Source organism: Ornithodoros turicata, chromosome 5 (assembly GCF_037126465.1).
Source record: "Ornithodoros turicata isolate Travis chromosome 5, ASM3712646v1, whole genome shotgun sequence".
NCBI lineage: Eukaryota > Metazoa > Arthropoda > Arachnida > Ixodida > Argasidae > Ornithodoros > Ornithodoros turicata.
Window position 1 is genome coordinate 13,349,810 of NC_088205.1, and position 20,283 is coordinate 13,370,092.

The following is a 20,283-nucleotide window of genomic DNA, read 5'->3' on the forward strand; positions in this document are numbered from 1 at the left end:
GACGTTGCTCGCTTTCGTAGGTGAGTGTTCACGACGTTGAAGGTCTGGTTTTAAGTCAGGATTCCAACCTGACTTCGTTATACAATCTTCCGCGACACGACGGCACGGCTTGTTCATGAAGGCGCCATGCTCACAGGCTTGCGTCTTCTGTAAAATATTCGCTACTCGTATTGCATTGAGGAGAACGGTCTTTCGGCGAAATAGTAGTAATTGCTCTGGAAAGATTTCAAAATCCCTCAGCGGATAGCGTTGGATTGGATTGAATTGTGTGTCGAATCACATTATGGGCCTTCAAATATTGTGTATGAATCAAGTGTCGTTATTCATTGCAAAGCTAAATGAGAGACGAAAATTAGCTCGTTCATTACGCCGCGAATACGGATACGTCGTGTACAGGAAGTGTGACATCTACCAAACCTGGTTGCCAAATAGCTAGATTCAATTATTTTTTGCTTTTGGAGGTGTAACGTTCTAAATCCTTGTAACGTAGAATGCCCAATGTAGTTTACTCTGCGACACAGTCTCCTACGCAAATAATATTATGGTGCTTTGCATTTTACTCCTCAAAATATTGTCACTTCATTTTAGCTCGATGTTGTTAAATAAATAAATAAATAAAGTGTCTCTTGTTTCGCCCAGCTGAACTAGCATTGCGAGTGATGTGATGTAATGTGATGTGATAAAGAAAACTTGCATTGCAGTCGTTTTATTTTACACATCTTTTTTGTCTTTGTTGTGCCGTGGTGTGCCTTCTCTTGGTCATTGTAAGTTAGATAATACTATTTCTCACAATTGGTGCAAAATGTCATCGCAAAGCAGAAAGTGGGTACCGGTACACGCAGGGGCGGATCTAGGATTTTCCCGAGGGGGGTGTCCGCTGTGGACAAGTGCCACGTGCATTCTGGTATTGGTCCATTGAAGCCTATGTTCAAGTCTGGAATTGAGGGGGCGGGTGTCCGGACCCCCCCACCCTCACCCCAGATCCGTGCCTGGGTACACGTTAAGCTCACGGATCGTTTAGGCCCAAGGAACACGAACACAACAAAAACTTTATTTGAGACCTCTGAGAATCAACCTGTTTTACCATTTCTTCATATATCCAGCCTGGCTTTACGACCTGGCATGGTGATATCGGCGCTGGATCCTAATTTTAGTTCTTAGTTGAGACCATACCTGTGTTTTTTGTCCCCCAGTCCCAGGTTTTTAAATTAATTATCTTGTTAGATAGTTCTTAACTTTTAGGTATTATTTGCACTTAGTATAGCATCGTAAGAACAGCGGTTCATTTGTAGCTTTGTGATTGCCACATCATTTGTTTTTTGCAGCACTCCATTAACCCAATACATTTTATTCATGCAGGAGTAGCCTTTACATATTCAACAGCTGGCTGCAACGCCGTGAGGCAACTATGCGAGGTAAGTTTGTCACTGGTCCTATCATTAGTACGACTTTAGCGCTTTAATACGTGTTAATAGATAAATATAAATAGGTGGTTCGCGTCGTGTAACTGCATTAAGGGAACGTATATTACTAATTTATATGGAGAGGCCGCATCCCGCACACATAGGGGATCGGAATTATCTTTTCATGCGCTGTCTCCATTTAATACCGCATTTTTAGGGAAAAGATCTTCCCGGGAAGAGCACCGCGATGGGTAATGCCCCGACTAATATCGTATTGCTGTGTAACTCATTAAGCTGCTGTTATGTGAGGAAGCGGAGGAAATTAGCGAATCGTGTGGGAGGGTCACACAAAAATCTGAAAAGTGCGATAAAGAGATTTTCCTGCACATACGCCATAGTGACAGTCATGGTTTTAGAGAGCGGCCGACAGGTGGCACCACCACACAGGCAGGCGCAACGGCTAGTGCAACATGCGTTACGGAGCAACAGCTTTCCGCATTCGCTTGCCTTTTTCATTTTCCAGCGGGTAAAACGTTTTCAAAATTCGACGATGAATGAAACTTCAGTATGTTGATGCGTGTCTGTCATTTCAAACAGCGCACAGGATTTTTGTGCGTGGCTGAGCAGTTCCTAAAAAAAAGTTCCTAGGCGTCCTTAGTTCTTGTGACATACTCTAGTCAACCCGCTCAGGAGCACCAAGCAATGACACCACAAACTATGTTTCGAAATTTTATTGCACGTTAAATTTTCATTTCCAGTTCCTCCGCACAGGAGGGGGGGGGGGGATATGTTTATTAAGTAAAAAAAAAAAATAATAAAGGAAAGGTCAGCCAGACAGAAATCGGCCTGCTATTCCCGCACAGATGACACATCTTACTTTATCTGTACCACTTGCGGAATAGCGAACCGACACACCGTCAGGCTGATCTTTTTCTTCTCTCCTTATCCCCTTTTCTGTTGTCTTCTAATAAATATAATAAATATATCACCCCCTAAACACACATCATTGCAGTTTTCAGTTATACAGTTAACGAACCTGCAGATGTCACGATGACGAATTGTATCTATTCAGGGCGTGGACTGTCCGGAAGGAGAAGTGTGTGCTCTGCTGCACGACAAGTGCACGCCACAAGACTGTTCCCTCAAGCCTTTCTGTAAGCAAATTTCCTGTTGCACGCATGTTGAATTATTTTGTGTTTAAGTTTTGCACGGAAAAATGACGGGCTATTACATAATACAAAGCCAAATCACGCAGTAAATGCCAAGCAGAAACGTATAACATTGATTTCATATTTCCTCTTATAAACAATTTTAATTCTCCTAACAACTTTATCCTTGGATGAACTGCTTCATTATTTTTAAGAGTGATACAACTTTGGATGTCATATCATATGTTAATTGGGATTGGCCACGAGATGATGATGATGATGAAGTATGAGGTGTCTTCTATCTTGGTGAAGTGTCTTGTGTCAATGTATGGATAAAACCAACAGAGCGTGCGAAATGAAATATTGTGTCAGAAGGTACGGAATGTGCCAGAGTAAATTTGTCACCTTACGATTTATATCCTTTGCTAGGTACCACACAGAACGAGAATTGCACGTGCAGCGATGGCTGTGTCCCGTACTTCTCCAAGGAAACCTCAGGCGATCACGCTGTTTGTCCCCCATGTCTGTGCAAGGTATACGTTCAGGTATGTAGTGGGACATATTATTATTGTCAATCCAACACTTTCCAACTGGAGACATCAGACATCATTTCAGATAGTGTGACTATTTGTGACTAATAATAATCATAATGAAAAATTTTGTGTGTTTTCGTGCACTCGTGATCGATAAGTGCTTTGGATAAGTAGCTGACCAGCGGGTTGTCTAATCCTGACTTTGGCATTCTCAGGGAAGCAACGGAAACAAAACAACGGACGAAACTTCTGAGGAGAACCACGAGGACGGTGCCGAGGACCACACTGACGTGGATCCAAATGAGCAACCCGAAGACGGTGCCGAGGAGAACACTGATGTGGATCCCAATGAGCAACCCGAAGACGGTGCCGAGGAGAACACTGATGTAGATCCCAATGCGCAGCCAGAAGACCACACTAATGAGGATTCTGATGAGCAGCCCGAGGACCATCCCGAAGAGGAGCAGGAGAGTGATGTCGACGCTGAACATGACTCTGAGAGCAAGAATGAAGACGAATAAAACGGGAACACGGTGTCTAGAAACTCCTAGCTTACTTTTTGTTAAAAATGTCTTCACAGTACGGCTCTGTACTGCACTGAGTTCGAATTGCGAATGTCACTTTACAATGACATGATAGAGAAATATTCCGATACTGCGAGTAGCAAATGAGAGATGGATAAGGTGTGTTTCCGTTGAGATATATTTATCATCCGGACTGATACGAAAAATAAAAGTGTTTTTATCAAATTCCACGTTACATAAATGAACCATTTCCAGAAGCCTCCCCATAGCTTTGTAGCAAACGCGAAAATATCGCAGGTACAGGAGCATGCACCACCGAAAAGTGCTCCCTCTTGCGCCCTGCCGACTCATGCTACACGCGTATTGTGTTCGAAACACTGATCAGTGGTTCGAAACGTCCTCGTGCGTCTGCAATTCACCGCAGACGACAGCTTGCTGTCTTAGCTCTCTTAACATAATTCCTACTTTCAAAGTACTACGACTTATACTTCTCACTTTCTTACTAAGATATCTGAAGACATTTAGATTAGATTAGATGAAAATAAAAATATGCAGACGTTTCTAAAGCTCACTATGCGCGAGTACGACGAGCGAGATTTCTAAAGTGCGAGGAGTGCCGTTGTGAGCGTTCTTCGGCTGGCCACTTGGGCAGAAGGCAGAAGTATCAGGCGACATCCGGGCACCGCTGTCATACGGGTTGTTACCCAAAGTTGCAGACGATCCGGTTAATTTATCGTCTGTTGATTGTAATAGGTCGCGGCGGCAAAAAGATAGTGAAACCTCTACAACATTAATTGTTCGAGTTATATGACGAAACGAAGACGTATCTTCAGTATCAGGGATCTTGTGTGAGCAGATACGAGTAAAGGAAAGAAGGGTACGTAAATCTCCTAATTTGTACAAGAACAAATGCAACAGTGTAAAACGATTAGGCTTACCGACTTAATGCAGGACGTATTGGTTAACTTACTTTTCCTGCTGCTTTTCTCGAACATGTGATATCAAGTTACTTCATGCTTCATGCACGTGCTTGTGTACTTCAGAAACTATGTCGCCGACAAAGTGGCGACATGCAAAAGTGAACCGGTGCAGACATGCCGTGCTCAGCAATTTCTGAATGGATTGCGCCTTCGCCGCCGCGTCGCCTTCGCAACAGCGTCATTTTGATTTTGCAAGATTGCCCGAGTGGGTTATAGTGGTTATAGCATTCGCTCGTTGGTGGTAGCCGAGGTCGTGATGAAGACTGCGCGCTCATTACTACGTCATACCGAGATCAGGCAGATCAGGATACGAGGAGGCGAGCAAAGAGTGGTGGAGTGAAGGGATCACTCATATTCAAAGTGCCGTAACTCAGTGGCGCGGGGCTCAGTGGCGCAGCGTGAAGGGGTTTCGACGGAAATGTTTGACACCCATAAATATACATGTCAACCATGATTTCGAGTGACATTCAGGATTGGATTTACAACCCCCAGTGTTGGTTCAAGTAAAGTGGGTGGGCTGGTCTTCCGCTCCGATGCCAATACATATTATCAGAGCTCACGTAGTTTCTCGCGTGCACTGCTGGGTTACCGTGTGTGAGGCTGTGAGCTTCCATAGACGCCTTTGGTTATTCACTTGAATTTCGTATGTTTCCTCGACGATGTTCTGCTGCGCTCTATGCTGATTGATTGATATGAATGCGGTATGAATGAGGGGAACAACAACAACAGATGATGGCGTTATGGGGTTGAATGAGAGATGGGTCCGAACAGATCGGGAAAATGCGACCAAACGGGGGGGGGGGGGGGGGTCTGTGTGGCTGGTCTTCCGCTCTGATGCCAATACAGAGAAAATGAACTCTTTCTTCACTGTTGAGACAGTCTGTTCTCGCGAGGGATTTCCGCTGCAAAATGCGCTGGAGAAAGTGCGGCACATCGCTCTTCGCTGTGTGTCTGCCAGAACAGAGCACTGTCTTCTGCCGACAGCATCTGCATGGGTCTAGATGTCGCTGGCTGCTGTTTGTTTTCACGTTTGTTGCTGCCACCAGGCGGCCATCTTGGAACCATTCTGAGCGGGTCAAAGGTGAAACAGAACTCCCTCGGTGAAACAGGACGAAGTATCGGCTGAGACACAAACACCGAGATATGAGATCGCATTGGTTTATTGAACGCACGAAGGTATGGTTTGTGAACCACTTAGGTCCCAATAGACACTTAGCAATGTGACTGTGCCAAACCCGAGGGGCGTATGTACATCTTTTAAGCTCCACCCGCGATCTGCAGGGTGTTTTACCTAAGGTGTCAAGAAATCGTGCAAGAAACTACTGCGCATATTATTATGTGGTTGAGGAGAGCTTCATGGTGTTACGTCTTTGATGTATTACGATACGTTCTTACAGAGCAATATTGAGTGGTTAGTAATGTCGCACAACTGAACTCTAAAATCCCCTATAGCCCGAGGGCGGTTTGTAATAGGTAAGAAAAACGAAAGGCTCTACTGGACAACTGGGCTTCTCTGCTGGACCAATGACTGACTCTTGCTGGACCAGTAGACCCTCTTGCTGGACCAGCAGAAAACTCTGCCAGACTTTTCAATAGGGAAGCCAAAAGACGTGTATCCAAAGAGGTTGTTACAGAGTTCATAGTTCATGGTCGAGGGAGAGGGGGAGTGTGTAAGAAAACATTGTGTAGAGTGTTTGGTCACAAAAAAAAGACGTTAGCTGCGAGCGTTACCAAACGTTACCAAACAAACAAACGTTATCAAAACGAAATCATAGACGAGGACCTTTTTTTTAAATATGTGTTTCCCATTAAAGCTACGTTCCCCTCACGACCAGGCGAACGCTCTCGGAGCGGGGAACGGAGAACGGCGAGTGTGTGTCCACACCGACATTAAAGTGCTGGAAACGAAAACGAATCATCGTCGTCTACCTTGCTTTGATTGGTTGGTCTACTGCCGTCCGGCGTCGGCAGTGCTGTCTGGACCAGCTCCCGTGGCTCAGTGGTTAGCGTGCTGGCCATGTCACGTCGAGACTGGGAGGTACCCGGGTTCGAATCCTGGTGCCGGCTGTGCTGTCTGGGGTTTTTCCTGGGTTTTCCTTAGACGCTTTCAGACATATGTCGGCACAGTTCCCTTAGAAGTCGGCCCAGGACGCACATTCCCCCAGGGCGTGAGTCGTGACGTTGCCCACATACGTGAGGCCGACAACGGCAAGCCCTATCACCACCACCACCACCGCCACCACCAGTGCTGTCTGGGGTTTTTCCTGGGTTTTCCTCAGACGCTTTCAGACATATGTCGGCCCAGGAAGTCGGCCCAGGACGCACATTCCCCCAGGGCGTGAGTCGTGACGTTGCCCACATACGTGAGGCCGACAACGGCAAGCCCTATCACCACCACCACCACCACCAGTCGCCGCGCAAGGAGCGACATCTTGGACGGCACAGAAAAGCGGGCCCTCAGTGGCCCCTTTCTGCCGTTACGGGCGCCGTCACGGGCGCTCGCCCTGTGGTGGGAACGTAGCTTAACCCGTTGCGTCGCATCGCACGGGATGTGCGACGGGCCAGCGGACTTTTCTGTGACCCGAAAATACGGTGACTTTTCACCCCCACCCCCTCCACCTCTGAAAGTGCAAGTGTATTGGGGGAGGGATATACATTGTACACCCTCAATGCGTTGCTTGGTGAGAGGGAAAGAAGCTTGGTGTGGGGCATTTCAAACGTAACGTCGTCATCATTCTGGTAGAACTGCAACTGCAGCCGCGTCTGCGCACGTAGTTTACGAGCAGTAATAATAATAATTGAGGGTTTACGTCGCGAGACAACTGAGATCATGACGAGCAGTAGTGTTCTTACTGTAATTATTTTGGCACTTTAGGTAACACACCTCGCGATGCTTATAATCGTTCGACGATATTGAAAACATAATCTGCGTTTCTTTCCGTAATATATTAGATGCACTTCCGAGGCAACATTATACACAACAATAACGTAGAATGAACGGGCACAGTTTGTCATAAAAGCTTCCACTGAACAAACATATACAACAAGCTTCATCGAAGTCAAACTTTGAGAAACAACATTTCACAATCCTTCAGCACGGGCAAAGTTCGTTAAAAAGAAAACAACGCACAACGTCGATGGAATACAGTGTGTGCAACTGGGTGCAAATATGGCACATTTAGTGATCAGTCCGTCGACTTGTGCTCCTGGATGGCATTTGTGGCTTGTGCTCTTCCAGTCCTGTTAAGGGAACCGTGCATTTATGAATAAATGTACGTGAAACACGTTATGTATTTTATTGTTAGCAGAAGTAGTTGTATTCGGTTGATTTCTTCATTCAGTTAATTTTTGATTAGCTGGCTAACTTATATCACTCAGTTCTCCATTATTTAGATTGTTAGTCATTTGTTCGTGTGGTCCGCTGGTCTTTATCACACAGTTTATTAGTTGGGTAGGGGTTTGGAGTGGATTTAGTGGCTTAGAAACAAAGAATGAGGAATTACTGATGACGAATTCTACTGGGTCGATCCGGCGTGGATTTTTTTAAAAGTTGCGTGTAAGCGCCGCGAAGCAACTCTGGCTATGAGCGGCGTACAGATGGAAAGGGAACGGCAGGAACGAGTGGGGGACAGGGGGTTAGTATGCGTCCTGGGCCGACTACGTGGGGAACTGTACCAGCCGTCGTCTGGAAAGTCTGAAGGAAAGCCCCTAACATCATCACAGCCTGCGAGGGGGGTTCGAACCCGCCTCACCTCTCACTCTCGGCGTGGAATGCGGTCACCCTAACCACTATGCCACGGGAGCTGTTTTCTTCTTCTTCTTCTTTTTTGTAGATCAACACGGTTCACCACGGAGCGCATTTTTTTGCTCCGCCAAGAAACCTCGTACCCGGCCGGAACCTCAACAGAGCCATTTGCGTCGCTTCCGCACCTTACAAGGCTGAGCAGCAGCATGTGCTGGGTCGAATGGGCTGCTCGGGACCGCCAGGTTCTTGGCTGGAGCGTGGTTGTTTTTCGCTGGGTGGGGCTCTCCGAGCCTGATTTTGTTGCTGTATATATCGGATTTAAGTGCTCTCTTCGGATCGACCAGTAGAATTCGCCATAAGCGAGCTTCGAGTGATTTTGAAAGGCCGCATTCCCCATTTATGACCAGCGTTTTCGACACCAATGCCTACTGTACTGCTCCTGTGTTACAGCTATATCGTAGTGGTACAAACTTACCTCCGTCCACTAGACGCTGGAACAGCAACTATCGGGCTTCTGCGCCACCACCATGTAGCCGTGCTTTGCCTGCATGTAACAGAAAGAAGGCGCAATGAGTGACGTCACAGATTATGCCAACGATAAGAGGGAGAAATATATGCGTGACTTTCAAAACAATGGAGATAAATGAACACGCGGAAAGTGCTCGCAGCTAACAGCAATGCATATCGTCCGTATCATGGCAGCACGACCAGCAGGACCACGCGAGTGCAGGGATGGTAGTAAGCGCCTCTTAAACGAGATAATTGCTTCGACGTGAACCCATTAATGTGCAGCCAAGCACAGCTGGTGAGAACATTATCGCGCATTTCTTATTGTAGCCCTACGTGACAAGAAACTAAAAACAGAAAAAATAGTTAGACGCAATTCTCCGGGCTTTCCTCCTGGAAGGAAGACAATGTGAAGGGTCAATGTGCACTGCCACTGCACTAATTTAATGCAGCCCCGTTGAAAGTGAAAGTAGGAATGGCCTTTAATGGGATGCTTTCCTACTACCCGCGCTTCCCTGGTTAAGTCAGCTATAGTCCAGGCTAACATCTCCTTTTGATCCCCAAACGAACCACACCAGTGAACGCGGATGCAGTAATGCGGAAGATAGGGCTCCGTTTTACTCTTCGTCGTCTTGGAAACACTTTCAAAGTACGAACCCTTTCAAATTGGGAGCAGATTTACACGTAAGGTGAGTGAACCTATTTGTATGACGAAACTCCGAAAGATGAATGGAATCAGCAGATCGTACACTTGTTCAGCAGAATCAATCACAACGGTTTATACGACACATTACTCGCTGAATAAATTGTTTGTTTGTTTGTTTGTAAGAAAAAAAAGAGAGAGTTGAACTCGTCTCCCGACTTGTTCTGCTACTCCCTACATAAATTCTCCCCCCCCCCCCTGCTCCCCAAAAATACTTCTCATGTGCTGTACTCGCAAGTTCACGCTTCACTATGCACATGTTCGCTATTCAGAAGTCCACTATTTACATGTTCACTAGCAGTCCACTATTCACAATTATCCACTATTCATATGTTCACATGTTCGCTGAACAAATTAAAATGGTGCAAGCGAACTGTTGTACTGTAGAAAGAGATAACCTTTTTCTCGAGTTTAAGAAGACGATAAGGACGACACAGGACTCCTATAACGGGCTCAAGCTTTAAACAGCTCGAACAAGCATTATAGATTCACTGCTGGTTTGAATCTTGTGTTTTCCTCGTCGTCTTGTGTGTAGCTGAAGGAAAAAGCTCGAGCCTTTCTACGTTTATCGCATTCACTTTCGAACCAAAATGCACGGAGTATCGAAAGACAGAAGGTACGGAACAACAAAGCTCTTATGAGCAGCAAATGAGCTTACAAGAAGAAAAGGGCGTATTCCTCTGCCATTCATGACGTTAAAAGCGCTAAAACGACCGCGGAACACAAAAGGACACACACACACAACACCGAGCGCATATTATACCTCTTCTGTCATACCTTTCGGTTAAGTGACGACCAGAACAATAGCAGCAACTTCTTCGCAAGATTTGAATGCATTGGATTGGATTCGACTGAATTACTGATTCAGCCAAAGTGTTATATCTATTATGTCTACATGGCATAATGGTACAGACAGCACCACATTCATTTCTCTCGTTCACTGACATTGGTACAGTCTCCAAAGTGTCGACGACGACGGTGCAAAGCCCGCAAGCTGAATTAGGGATTCATCAGTGCTCAGGTCTCCCTTCAAATCTGCGTACGCGGTGGAGGGGGGCAAAGGGGAGCAGGTCCTTTATGATTTGGAGAAGGGCCCCTTGATAACGCGGTCCGTCCCAGGATGGGCCGTGTCCTCGAACGCGTGGCCAATAACAGGGTCGTTGGGGCAGCATCCTTTGCTGTGCCCGGGAAGATTTTTGCAAAAAGCCATGGCTGAATAATTTTGAGCCTTCGTGTCGTGTTCTTCCTGTGCCTTTATGTCTCTGAAGCTCGGAGTTCTTCGTCTACCATGAAACCATTCCTGAAGGCAACGGTCACCAAGAAGTATACAAGTGTGCAGCATTACAAATCTCGGCGCCGAATTTCCTTCACTGAGTCTGCTCCATGTTCATAGCAATTTGCCAACCTGTCTTTTCTTCTTCTTCTTCTTCTTCTTTTGCGCAATATTGAAAGGAGGGGTATGTTGTGGGGAATACGCGGAGAGGACGGCTCGAAAATATGTATAGTCGAGACCCCGTGACGACGGGAGACGTTATTGTCTTCAGCTGGAGCGAAAGTTTACTGAAGCGTGCATGAAAGCGCGCTCTCACAAACACCTCGTGTCACTTTCATACTTGGAAGAACAGCTACAACGGCTCTTCTACACCTGCCCAATTTAGGATGGCCACCACCGGGACAAAAGGGGAGCGAAGCTCGAACCGGGAGTGCACTCATTAGATGCAAGCTCGCGTCTGGTCTCAATGAAAACCGGTGCTTTCCGGTTGAGGTGCCACCTCTTAATGGTGCCTTTCCGGCGACACGCCGGCTATACGCTGTCTCCGGGCTTCAATGGAAGGGAACAAACGAGATGACGTTTCTTTTAATTGGTCTCGCGCGCACGGAACTACGGCGTCGTGATTCTATGACACGTGCCGCGGCGGGGACGATATCTATGTAGGTTAAAATTTGGACAGCCTCTCGTGTGGAGTATGGAAACCTCGAATCCGTGTAACTGTTGGTCCTCGGACTATTTTGTAGTTCCCTCAGTTCCGAGTAATTACGATTGCCACATGTTATAGGTTATCTTGATTCCTTCCTGTTAGTTATTTATTTATTTGTCTCAAGTGTCTATACCAGAAGCAGCAGACCTTCCTGGTACACCATCAGTTCAAACAGTCAACGTCACAGTGAAGATAGAGAAAGATATATAAAAAAAAGGCACTGTCAGAGATAATCGTTATGCAAAGTGCTGAACTCAGTTTTCAGCAAGCGGCATCTTTAAAAAATATCGAAAATATACACTTATTTTTCAACTGACAGGAACTGTCCCCAGGTTTCCCGTGCAAGGGAGTGGAACTTTAAGCTACTCTTTTCTTTGGCTCCGTAAGATGTTATGTTTGAATCATTTTTTTTGTGTGTGTGCCCGTGTATTCTAATTGTGTTTGTTTATTTAGTTAGTTATCAGTCATACCCTACTGCTCCACATCAGTGGATCAATTTATGTAATGTCTGTTTTCATCCGGAGCTCAAGTCAATGTTGTGTGGCAGGCCAGATTCCCTTTTGCCTGTAGCTATGGCGCTGCGTGATTGGTTGTAAGGAAAACTAATATGAATAAATTAAAGGGCCTCTCTGATGCGAGTGGAGGCACAAGATGAAACAGAACAACAATCAGGCGCTTTGCTCATTGAAGCGTCCTACTTGGACGGGACGCGATTGAAGCGTACATAATGGAAGTACGGTAATCAGTCGATTAATTGAAGTGCATCGGTAATCGGCGACTAATCGGCTTTTCCCAATGCATAACCACCTGCTCGCTCGTTCCAACACTCGTGCCTCTACGAATCGCCAGCTTCTACACTGTCTTGTTTTCCAGTTTCTTTTTTTTTTGTTCTGCAGACGGCCATTCGTTATAACCAAAGGATATTAAGGGTTTTGTTTTGCTTACATTGCTCAGTTTCGAACATAATGAAATCAAATTTCCTTCCAGTGTCCGGTCCTGACCACATTGGGACTAATGTCTCGATGCTTTTCTTTTATATATCTTTGTCTCTATCTGCCTCTCGCTTCCCAAAACTTTACGCGAATGAAGCTGTGATAAGTACGCCAGAAGAACTCTACGAAAACGACACGATGAAGACAGTTATCAAATCCAAGCTTAGCAATGTGATGTCACCAGCTTCAAAGAAACAGGGCGATTGGCTTATCATGTTTACGAAACCGTTACCGTGAATATTTTCGGATCAACAAAAATCCCGTTATGGGCGGGTTTTAGTATAGGTCGGAACACGTTCATGATAACGGTTCAGAACAGCCAATCGCCTGATTTCTTTGAAGCGGCTGACATCACGTTGCTGATATGTGATTTGACAGCTTCCTTAATCGTCCCGCTTTCGTAGTGCTGCCGATCTACTAGAACTCCCTAATATTGGACAGAACGACGCGATTTTTCAAAATGAGGCATCGACATCGTGGTTTTGGTGTGAGTGCAGCAAAAACTGATCGTACAGACGCACCAATAATTCGGAGGTCGCGTCCGCAACGACATCGCCATATTTGACCTCAATCGAACTTTGGACATACACGAGGTAGGCGCCCCCCTTTTTCAACCACTATACCCTTAGAACTCCAACTTGTGCCGTTGTGTCCTCACTATGCGGTCAAGAAATGAAGCCCGCAAAAAAACGTACCCTTTTGTGGTCGCTGATTTAGGGCCCGACCTTCAATACCGTGCTCCTGTCGAAAGAGTTAGCGTGAGAGGTTCCGGGGGGGAACAGTGGCTATAACCGTGTCGCGGAGATACGCGTTGCGGCGGTGGCGGACGACAAAAGAGGAGCGTACCCGGATGTGTAAAAGCAGATTTGCATTTCGACATCTGTATGGAGAGTTGCGTATACGCGGGGACTTCTAGCCGGCCGTAGCCAATGCGACTTCCCATGACCTACACTGTTCCTTTTGTTAACCAAATGAGCAGACTGTTTGATTCCTGTGCGCATTTCGTTTCTTTCCAATGCTCCCGTCACGCATCACTGTTTCTCGACACAGAAGTAGGAGGACAGTAACACCGACTAGATATGGCTACGGCAGTGTCTCGAGACTCCATGTGGGTCTATATACGCGACTTGCTTTGAAGCCGTGTAGTAAAACTTTGGAAGCAGCTCATAATACAAAGACGAGAATGGAAACGAGGCGACTCAGGGGGGGTCACGCCAGTGACGAGCGTTCCGTGCGCACACAGGGCCATGACTATGTTATATCGCTTTCACGATAGCGATAAAAAAATATAGGTCAGGATTATCAAGCACGTTCTTGTACTACGGCGGTGTCGTCCTGCTATGACGACAAAAGCTACCGCTATGAACCTTTCCCCCAGAGTTCTTCTTCACCCCTGAGCTAGTACGGATGATGCTATACGAAAACGAAGTTGCGCTACTTCACCTTGATTAGGCAGCCTTGGGATTTGGTACTTAAGTGCTCTGGCGCACCCCAAAAATAAGGGATTACTGCCGCATGTCGCAATGCGCAGTAATTCGTTCTTCGGAGCTCCAAAGCGTTCCGGTACCTTTTCTAAAGCCCGCGCCTATTGTCTCAGAGCCACCCTGTTCAATATACGACTTATTTTGGAAAACATGACGTACACTAGCGTGCAGGGCGAGGACACTTTGGAATTAAGGTACTTTAGGTAGTAATCGGAAAGTAGTAGTAGTAACATGACTGGTTTAAGAGTACTTGTCCCCTGGAATGATTAAACCCGCCTAATAAATTCCAGGCTGAAACATCTTTGACTACGACGACTCTTGTAGTTTCAAATATGACGTTGAGCGTAACATTCCACTTTTTTTTTATCATGGACATCACTAGTTTTAAGCTTTAGTTGGTCATACAAAGAAGATTTTGTTATTCACCTTTCATTCACCAAATGTGAATTCATATTCACCTTTGTTATTCACCTGCCACGACCCGAGAACGGGCGGAATAAAAATGAGTGCTAGTAGACCATGATAACGGGGGCTACCGGAGCACCGTCTCTACCGCACCCAGTCAACCGATCAGATTCTGTATAGAATAGAATAAAAGAGACGTAGAAAAAAAAGAAAGAAAAAGAAATGGAAACGTAGGACGCGCTGGTATGCCACCAGGTGTTCCACGACCCTTGATCTGTGAAAGCACTGAATGATTTAAAAGATTACTTCAGCACGTATGTCCTTGAGGCACTTCGCCAATCCACACAGCGAAGGTTGTTGGTGCTTCTTTGGCCAGTACAGCTCCGGTCAACCTTAATAATAACACTGGAAAAAATGTGGTCTCGTTCCCGAGCGCGATTACAGCAACCCTTGGGGATATCAGGAAATCTTAATTGAACAAAATTATTATGTTACTTTAACGCAAAGATTTTGTTCATTTAACATTCCCCCAGTGCCACCAGGGTGGCTATTATCGCGCTCGGAAATGAGACCGAATTTTTTCCTAGTGTTATTATTAAGGTTGACCGGAGCTGTACCTTCTCGACAATAGAGTCACTGAATAAGCTTCGCTTCAGAGTATCGACACTGAGGTCCAAGGGAGAGCAGGAGCGCCATCTTGTTTCCGTACAACACCGGTACCATCCCCAGGTGAAGTTCAAAAACAGCTAACATAATGCTCGCTGTGGGACAAAGAAGCGTGTATGATTGTTGTACGATAATCCATCCAACACAACGTCCCGAGGATGTCAAGGTGAGCTAAAGGCCGTCAAACTTGATGAGCTGCGTGCTAGAGAAAGAAACATTTCATTCGCGCACGATAGATGGCATTGTACGCTAAAGTGAGCGTGCGCGTGGCTACCGTGGCGCGGAAACAAGATGGCGCATGCGCGCTCTTGGAACTCAGTGTCGATACTCTGAAGCGAAGCTTATTTAGTGACTCTACTCGACACTAAAAGGTCGGTTCTCAAGTTCAGCAAGGGCGTTCTTCAGTGTTCGCCTTCTATAGAGTCGAAGCGCCGGCAGGTGACCAGCACGTGCTCCGTGTTCAACTTGGGGGACCGTTGAGAACACGCATAAGATGTTGAGTCGTGAACGCTGCCATTGGTTCCGATATAGGTACGGCAGCTTTATGGTGACGTTGTCAATGGTCTGCTAACACTATCCAATATTGTTTGTAAAAAAGTGTGTGGTCTTACCCTATCAGGTACATGTGAAGTGGACCTCCACCTGCTGAGGACAACAGCCAGGATGAGACCAAAGACGACACTCAGGGAGATGACGGCGGTGACGATGCCTCCGCCACCAGCGCCGAAGGACAGCGGCACTTCTCCGTTCTGGTACGCTTCTACCTTTTGATGATGCGGTCGAAGTTGTTGCACCACGGGAACGGTCCTGTCTGTCGAAGAGATTACACGATTACAGTCAGCAAGAGGCATAAGCCCTACTCGCATGTACTGGACAAACAAAAAGTTGGGCTGTTCAAATATTCTAATTTTTGAATGCCAAAGCGAATATTCGATGTGTATTCCATTCGAGTTCCGAATCGAATATGGCATTTTATATCCGAATTTTGTATCCAAACGGTTCTTCCAAACCGAATATATTGGAATACTTTCGAAGCTGCATACGGAAGACCGAAAACGGTACAAGAGAAGGCATCGGACAAAGTGAGCGCTACTTCATGTTCTCAACCCGATGCGTGTATCGCGTATACGCGCATACGAATTTATGTCCTTATATATATATACATGTATATATAGATACTCATGGAACGATGCGGCAGCACCAGAGGACACGTGTTTCGCCGTGTTTGCGGCTCGTCAGCCCTGGGTAGCTGCGCATCGTTCCGAATTAGCAAACCAGGGGTCACTCAGCGAGCGATATACGCCTGGGAGGGTGACTGAGCACTCCTCAATGCCACAGTGCAAGCCAGTGAATTATAATGCAGGAAAAAAGCCATTAAAGAAACAAATAAATGATACTAGACGTGTTTGAAATTCAAACTTACAGATTAACATGGCTTCTATGGCTGCACGCAGAGAAACAGATACTCATGGAACGATGCGGCAGCACCAGAGGACACGTGTTTCGCCGTGTTTGCGGCTCGTCAGCCCTGGGTAGCTGCGCATCGTTCCGAATTGGCAAACCAGGGGTCACTCAGCGAGCGATATACACCTGGGAGGGTGACTGAGCACTCCTCAATGCCTCAGTGCAAGCCAGTGAATTATAATGCAGGAAAAATATATATATATATATATATACACATGTATTCCGTTCGGTGATACAACTATTTGCTTCAATTTCAAGACAAGTATTCGCACAGGCTCAAAAAATAAATAAATAAATAATAATATAAAGGGATGAACAAAGCAATGAACTCAAACAAGCCAAGCTGGAAGAAGTCAAGCGTTCACGGGTGTCAAGTCTGTGCTCCAGTGCTGGCGACAGCGGCAGCACGGCTCCCGTACTGCGAAATCTGCCTTGTGGTTCCATGGAGTTTAAAGCATAATAACAGAGTGCATGCTGTGTTTACACTGTGACTGTTTGGCTGCAACTTCGAAGAGACTTGTGTTAGTATCAACTATCCCCACCTTTACGAGGTTATATTCAGTGAAATTCCGAACGGCGAGATTACCTATCCTGATAGTTGGATAAGTATGTCCCCCACAACAAGGGGGGGGGGGGATATGTTTATTATATTTAAAAAAATAGGAGGGAAAGGTTAGCCTGCGCTACGGCGGTTTGCTATTCCCAGGAAAGAAAAGAAAAAGGAAAGACAAACAAAAAGAAAAACAAACACGAAATCAGGATCAGGATCAAACAACAGGATCCCCAGTTATTGAGCGGGTGAATGGATCACGCTTCACTCAGTGAATGCGTTGCTTCTGAGATGCACGCTGGGGAAGCCACGCAGTTAGAATAATGCTCGCGAGATCAACAATTACTTCGCAGGCGCACTAAACGTGCGCGATGCGCACGTGATGGAAAAAGACAAAAAGACAAAAAAAAAAAGCTTGCAGTAATCGTGAGATCATGTACTGGGCAAAAACCACAGACAAAGGCCCTTTATTGGTCAGCGTACTCTACATCGCGAGCATCACGAGAGCGGGCTTTTGTTTTCGCATGATTAACCGGCCCTCTTTCGCTATTCAATGCTTTCGCAAACCGAGACCAATAGAGCGTTCACCACGCCTGATTCCCACGTCATTAGATCACCACCTGCACTCCGTAAATATCGGTAAGGAACATCGGGTATAGCCAAGTAAAAAAACTGGCACGCTACGCAAACATATTACGACTCTTAAACGTTTTTTTTATATTTTTTTACTGGCCTCGATGAATGATTTGATAGCGCGTTCGCCTACTGATACCAAGACTTCGGCTAGGAACCCGGCCAGGTCCACGAGCAATTTGCTGGCAGGATAGAAGTTGCGTTTATAACCCTGTTACGCGGGCAATTGAATGACATTCATGAACGAAACCGACTGTCATTCGTTCGCGCAATACGTACAGATACTCGGCGAAGGATCGTACGCTCCGTAGAACGTATCGACCGATAATTCGTGGATACGTCGGCGCATTTGACGTTTCTGTTGACTGTGCCTTTGCCATCGAGGCTATACCCAGTTCGTGCCACTGCAAAAGCGAGAGTTCTGTAGACCTATTCGGTAATCGAATGTCTTTTTCGTGTGATGTCACTGTGTGTTCCACTGTGGCAGCGAACGAATGGCGTTCAGTGGGACTCTTATTATACCCCTGTCACACGGCAAACTGAATGACAGTCGCACCGAATGTCATTCGCTTGTATGCATTGACCTACACGACGAAGCAGAATGTCATTCGCAAATGATGTCACTGTCGATAATTAAAACAAGGGCCGAACATACGAAGCATTATAGAGGTACATTCGATATATTTTTATTTCCTTTTCTCTAAACTAGCGAAACATGAGATTATTTCACAAAATCGTTGCGTCTTCGACGGCGCTCAGTTGGCTATGTGTCACAAGTAAAGACAAGTAGGAAGCCTGTCCGCACCACGCTTGGTAACATGGCGACCGGGAACGAGGGTGTAGTCCTCCGAAAAACAGTGTTAAGCTTTCCTTCCTTCGCTGTCAAAAGTTACGAAATTCGTGATAAGATATTGGATTACAGCTTTTCATTCGTGTTTGATCTTGAAACCGTTTATCGCTATTGTTTTTGCCACCTCTCCACTGGGAGGGTACGCAGTCGGAGCGAAAAGCGGGAAAAGCGAATGCCATTCGTATGTATTGCCATTTGGTTTCATCGTGTGACACGAAACGAATGTGATTCGTTCGGAATGACATTCAGATTGCCGTGTGTATTATTCGCTACAAATGACATTCGGTTCCATGTGATCACACGCAGTTGTCTCGCGACGTAAACCAGCGGGTCATCATATGTTTAGCAATTATGTGCTTTCGTTGCGTTGTATACTAAGGGGAGGGGGAAAGAGAAAGCGGCCATTTTTGCAACACTCGACCTTTCCGCCATGCCAATCCCGTGGCAAACAAACATGGAACGGTGTATCGAGATAAGAGAGGGCGGACGAGATAAGGGGGACAAAAACGAGCCACTCCGTGCTGTTGAGCAAGCTGCTTGGCTCAGCGCTGATGCGATGCAAAACAAGCCCTCGATGGAATCCTTCTAGGGAAGATTACGTTGGCGCAATAACGCTAGATACTTCGCTATCGTATATGGATGTGAACGTGTCGACATTCTATCTTTGAGTGTTTTGCTTTGGTTCATAATCTGTGTTGTAATCGGAGCGGAGACAGGGTCGATGGGCTTAATATGGCTCCATGTTGAAAGTGCATATTGTTATATTTACCTGCGTCTCTCTCTCTCTCACTTTCTGTTAAAAAACGATAGGCCGGACAGCCGCGAAGCGACACGAAGGAAAAAAAAAAAAAAGAATGAGCCGCGGATAGCAAGAAGAGCGATAATGATACTTTGGTTGTAGAACATTTATGTTGTTACTGTTAGTGAAAAGGGAAGCGTAATTAGGTCAATTAATTACTTAGGTAATTCTGTCAATAAAATATACGTACTGTGCCCCACTCCTTCCTACTGTCCTCTCTCCATCGGTCAATATATGTACGTCGCTCATAACCGCAGTTGCTTCGCGGCGCTAATACGGAATAATAAAAAAAAGTACAGTACTTCTTAATACAAGTAGTGGGAACATTCCGAGTACGTCTATATATAGTTTCTTATTATCTTATCATTAAAGAGTTTGTTCGTTTCCCCTGTTTTTCTCTCGCATCGTTTATTTTTCTGACAAGAACTCTGATCAGTCGCAGATACCGAAAACAAAAAATCCAACACTCAATTCGGCGCTTTGATATCTATATGAAATGAACGTACACAAAGGGATTTGGACGGCTAAGATATGATAGAAGACAATGACTAAGTGAATACTTGTCGGAAATTTACAAACAAAACGATGAGAGCGGAGTAGTTAGTCACATCATTTTTACACAATTGGTTGCTTATGCTTCAGACGCTTTCAGACGTATGTCGGCACAGTTCCCTTAGAAGTCGGCCCAGGGCGCACATTCCCCCAGGGCGTTAGTCGTGACGTTACCCACCTCTGTGAGGCCCACAACGGGGAGCTCTTTCAGGGTGACTGAGTAAAAAGAAGAAAACATGGAGAAATTGGCACCACCAACGTGGAAGCACGACGACCACCGGTTGATTATGTGTAGTTTACCGCTCCTTTCTTAACTTCTTGGAATAAATTACTAATGTAACGTTCGACACTGTCGTAGTAGTGGTG

The 20,283-nt window shown here is 45.9% G+C and overlaps 1 protein-coding gene and 1 long non-coding RNA gene across 3 annotated transcripts in view; one reads left to right on the forward strand and one right to left on the reverse strand.

Annotated features, from left to right (window-relative positions):
• Window positions 1-2,492: 2,492 nt before the first annotated feature.
• LOC135394077 (uncharacterized) lies at window positions 2,493-3,602 on the forward strand. The gene is made up of 3 exons (XR_010422762.1): window positions 2,493-2,557; window positions 2,981-3,096; window positions 3,300-3,602. It is a non-coding gene; the product is annotated as an uncharacterized LOC135394077 (long non-coding RNA).
• Window positions 3,603-5,730: 2,128 nt separating this feature from the next.
• LOC135394076 (tumor necrosis factor receptor superfamily member 4-like) overlaps window positions 5,731-20,283 on the reverse strand; it is a 37,240-nt gene continuing 22,687 nt past the window's right edge. The window contains exons 3-5 of one of the 2 annotated variants that reach the window (XM_064624555.1): window positions 15,681-15,880; window positions 8,809-8,877; window positions 5,731-7,828 (exon numbers count right to left, since the gene is read on the reverse strand). In XM_064624555.1, the coding sequence (XP_064480625.1) occupies window positions 8,818-8,877; window positions 15,681-15,880 (260 nt within the window). In that variant the 3' untranslated portion in view covers window positions 5,731-7,828; window positions 8,809-8,817. Of the gene's footprint in view, window positions 7,829-8,807; window positions 8,878-15,680; window positions 15,881-20,283 lie in introns of both variants that reach the window. The other variant, XM_064624556.1, reaches the window with a different exon arrangement.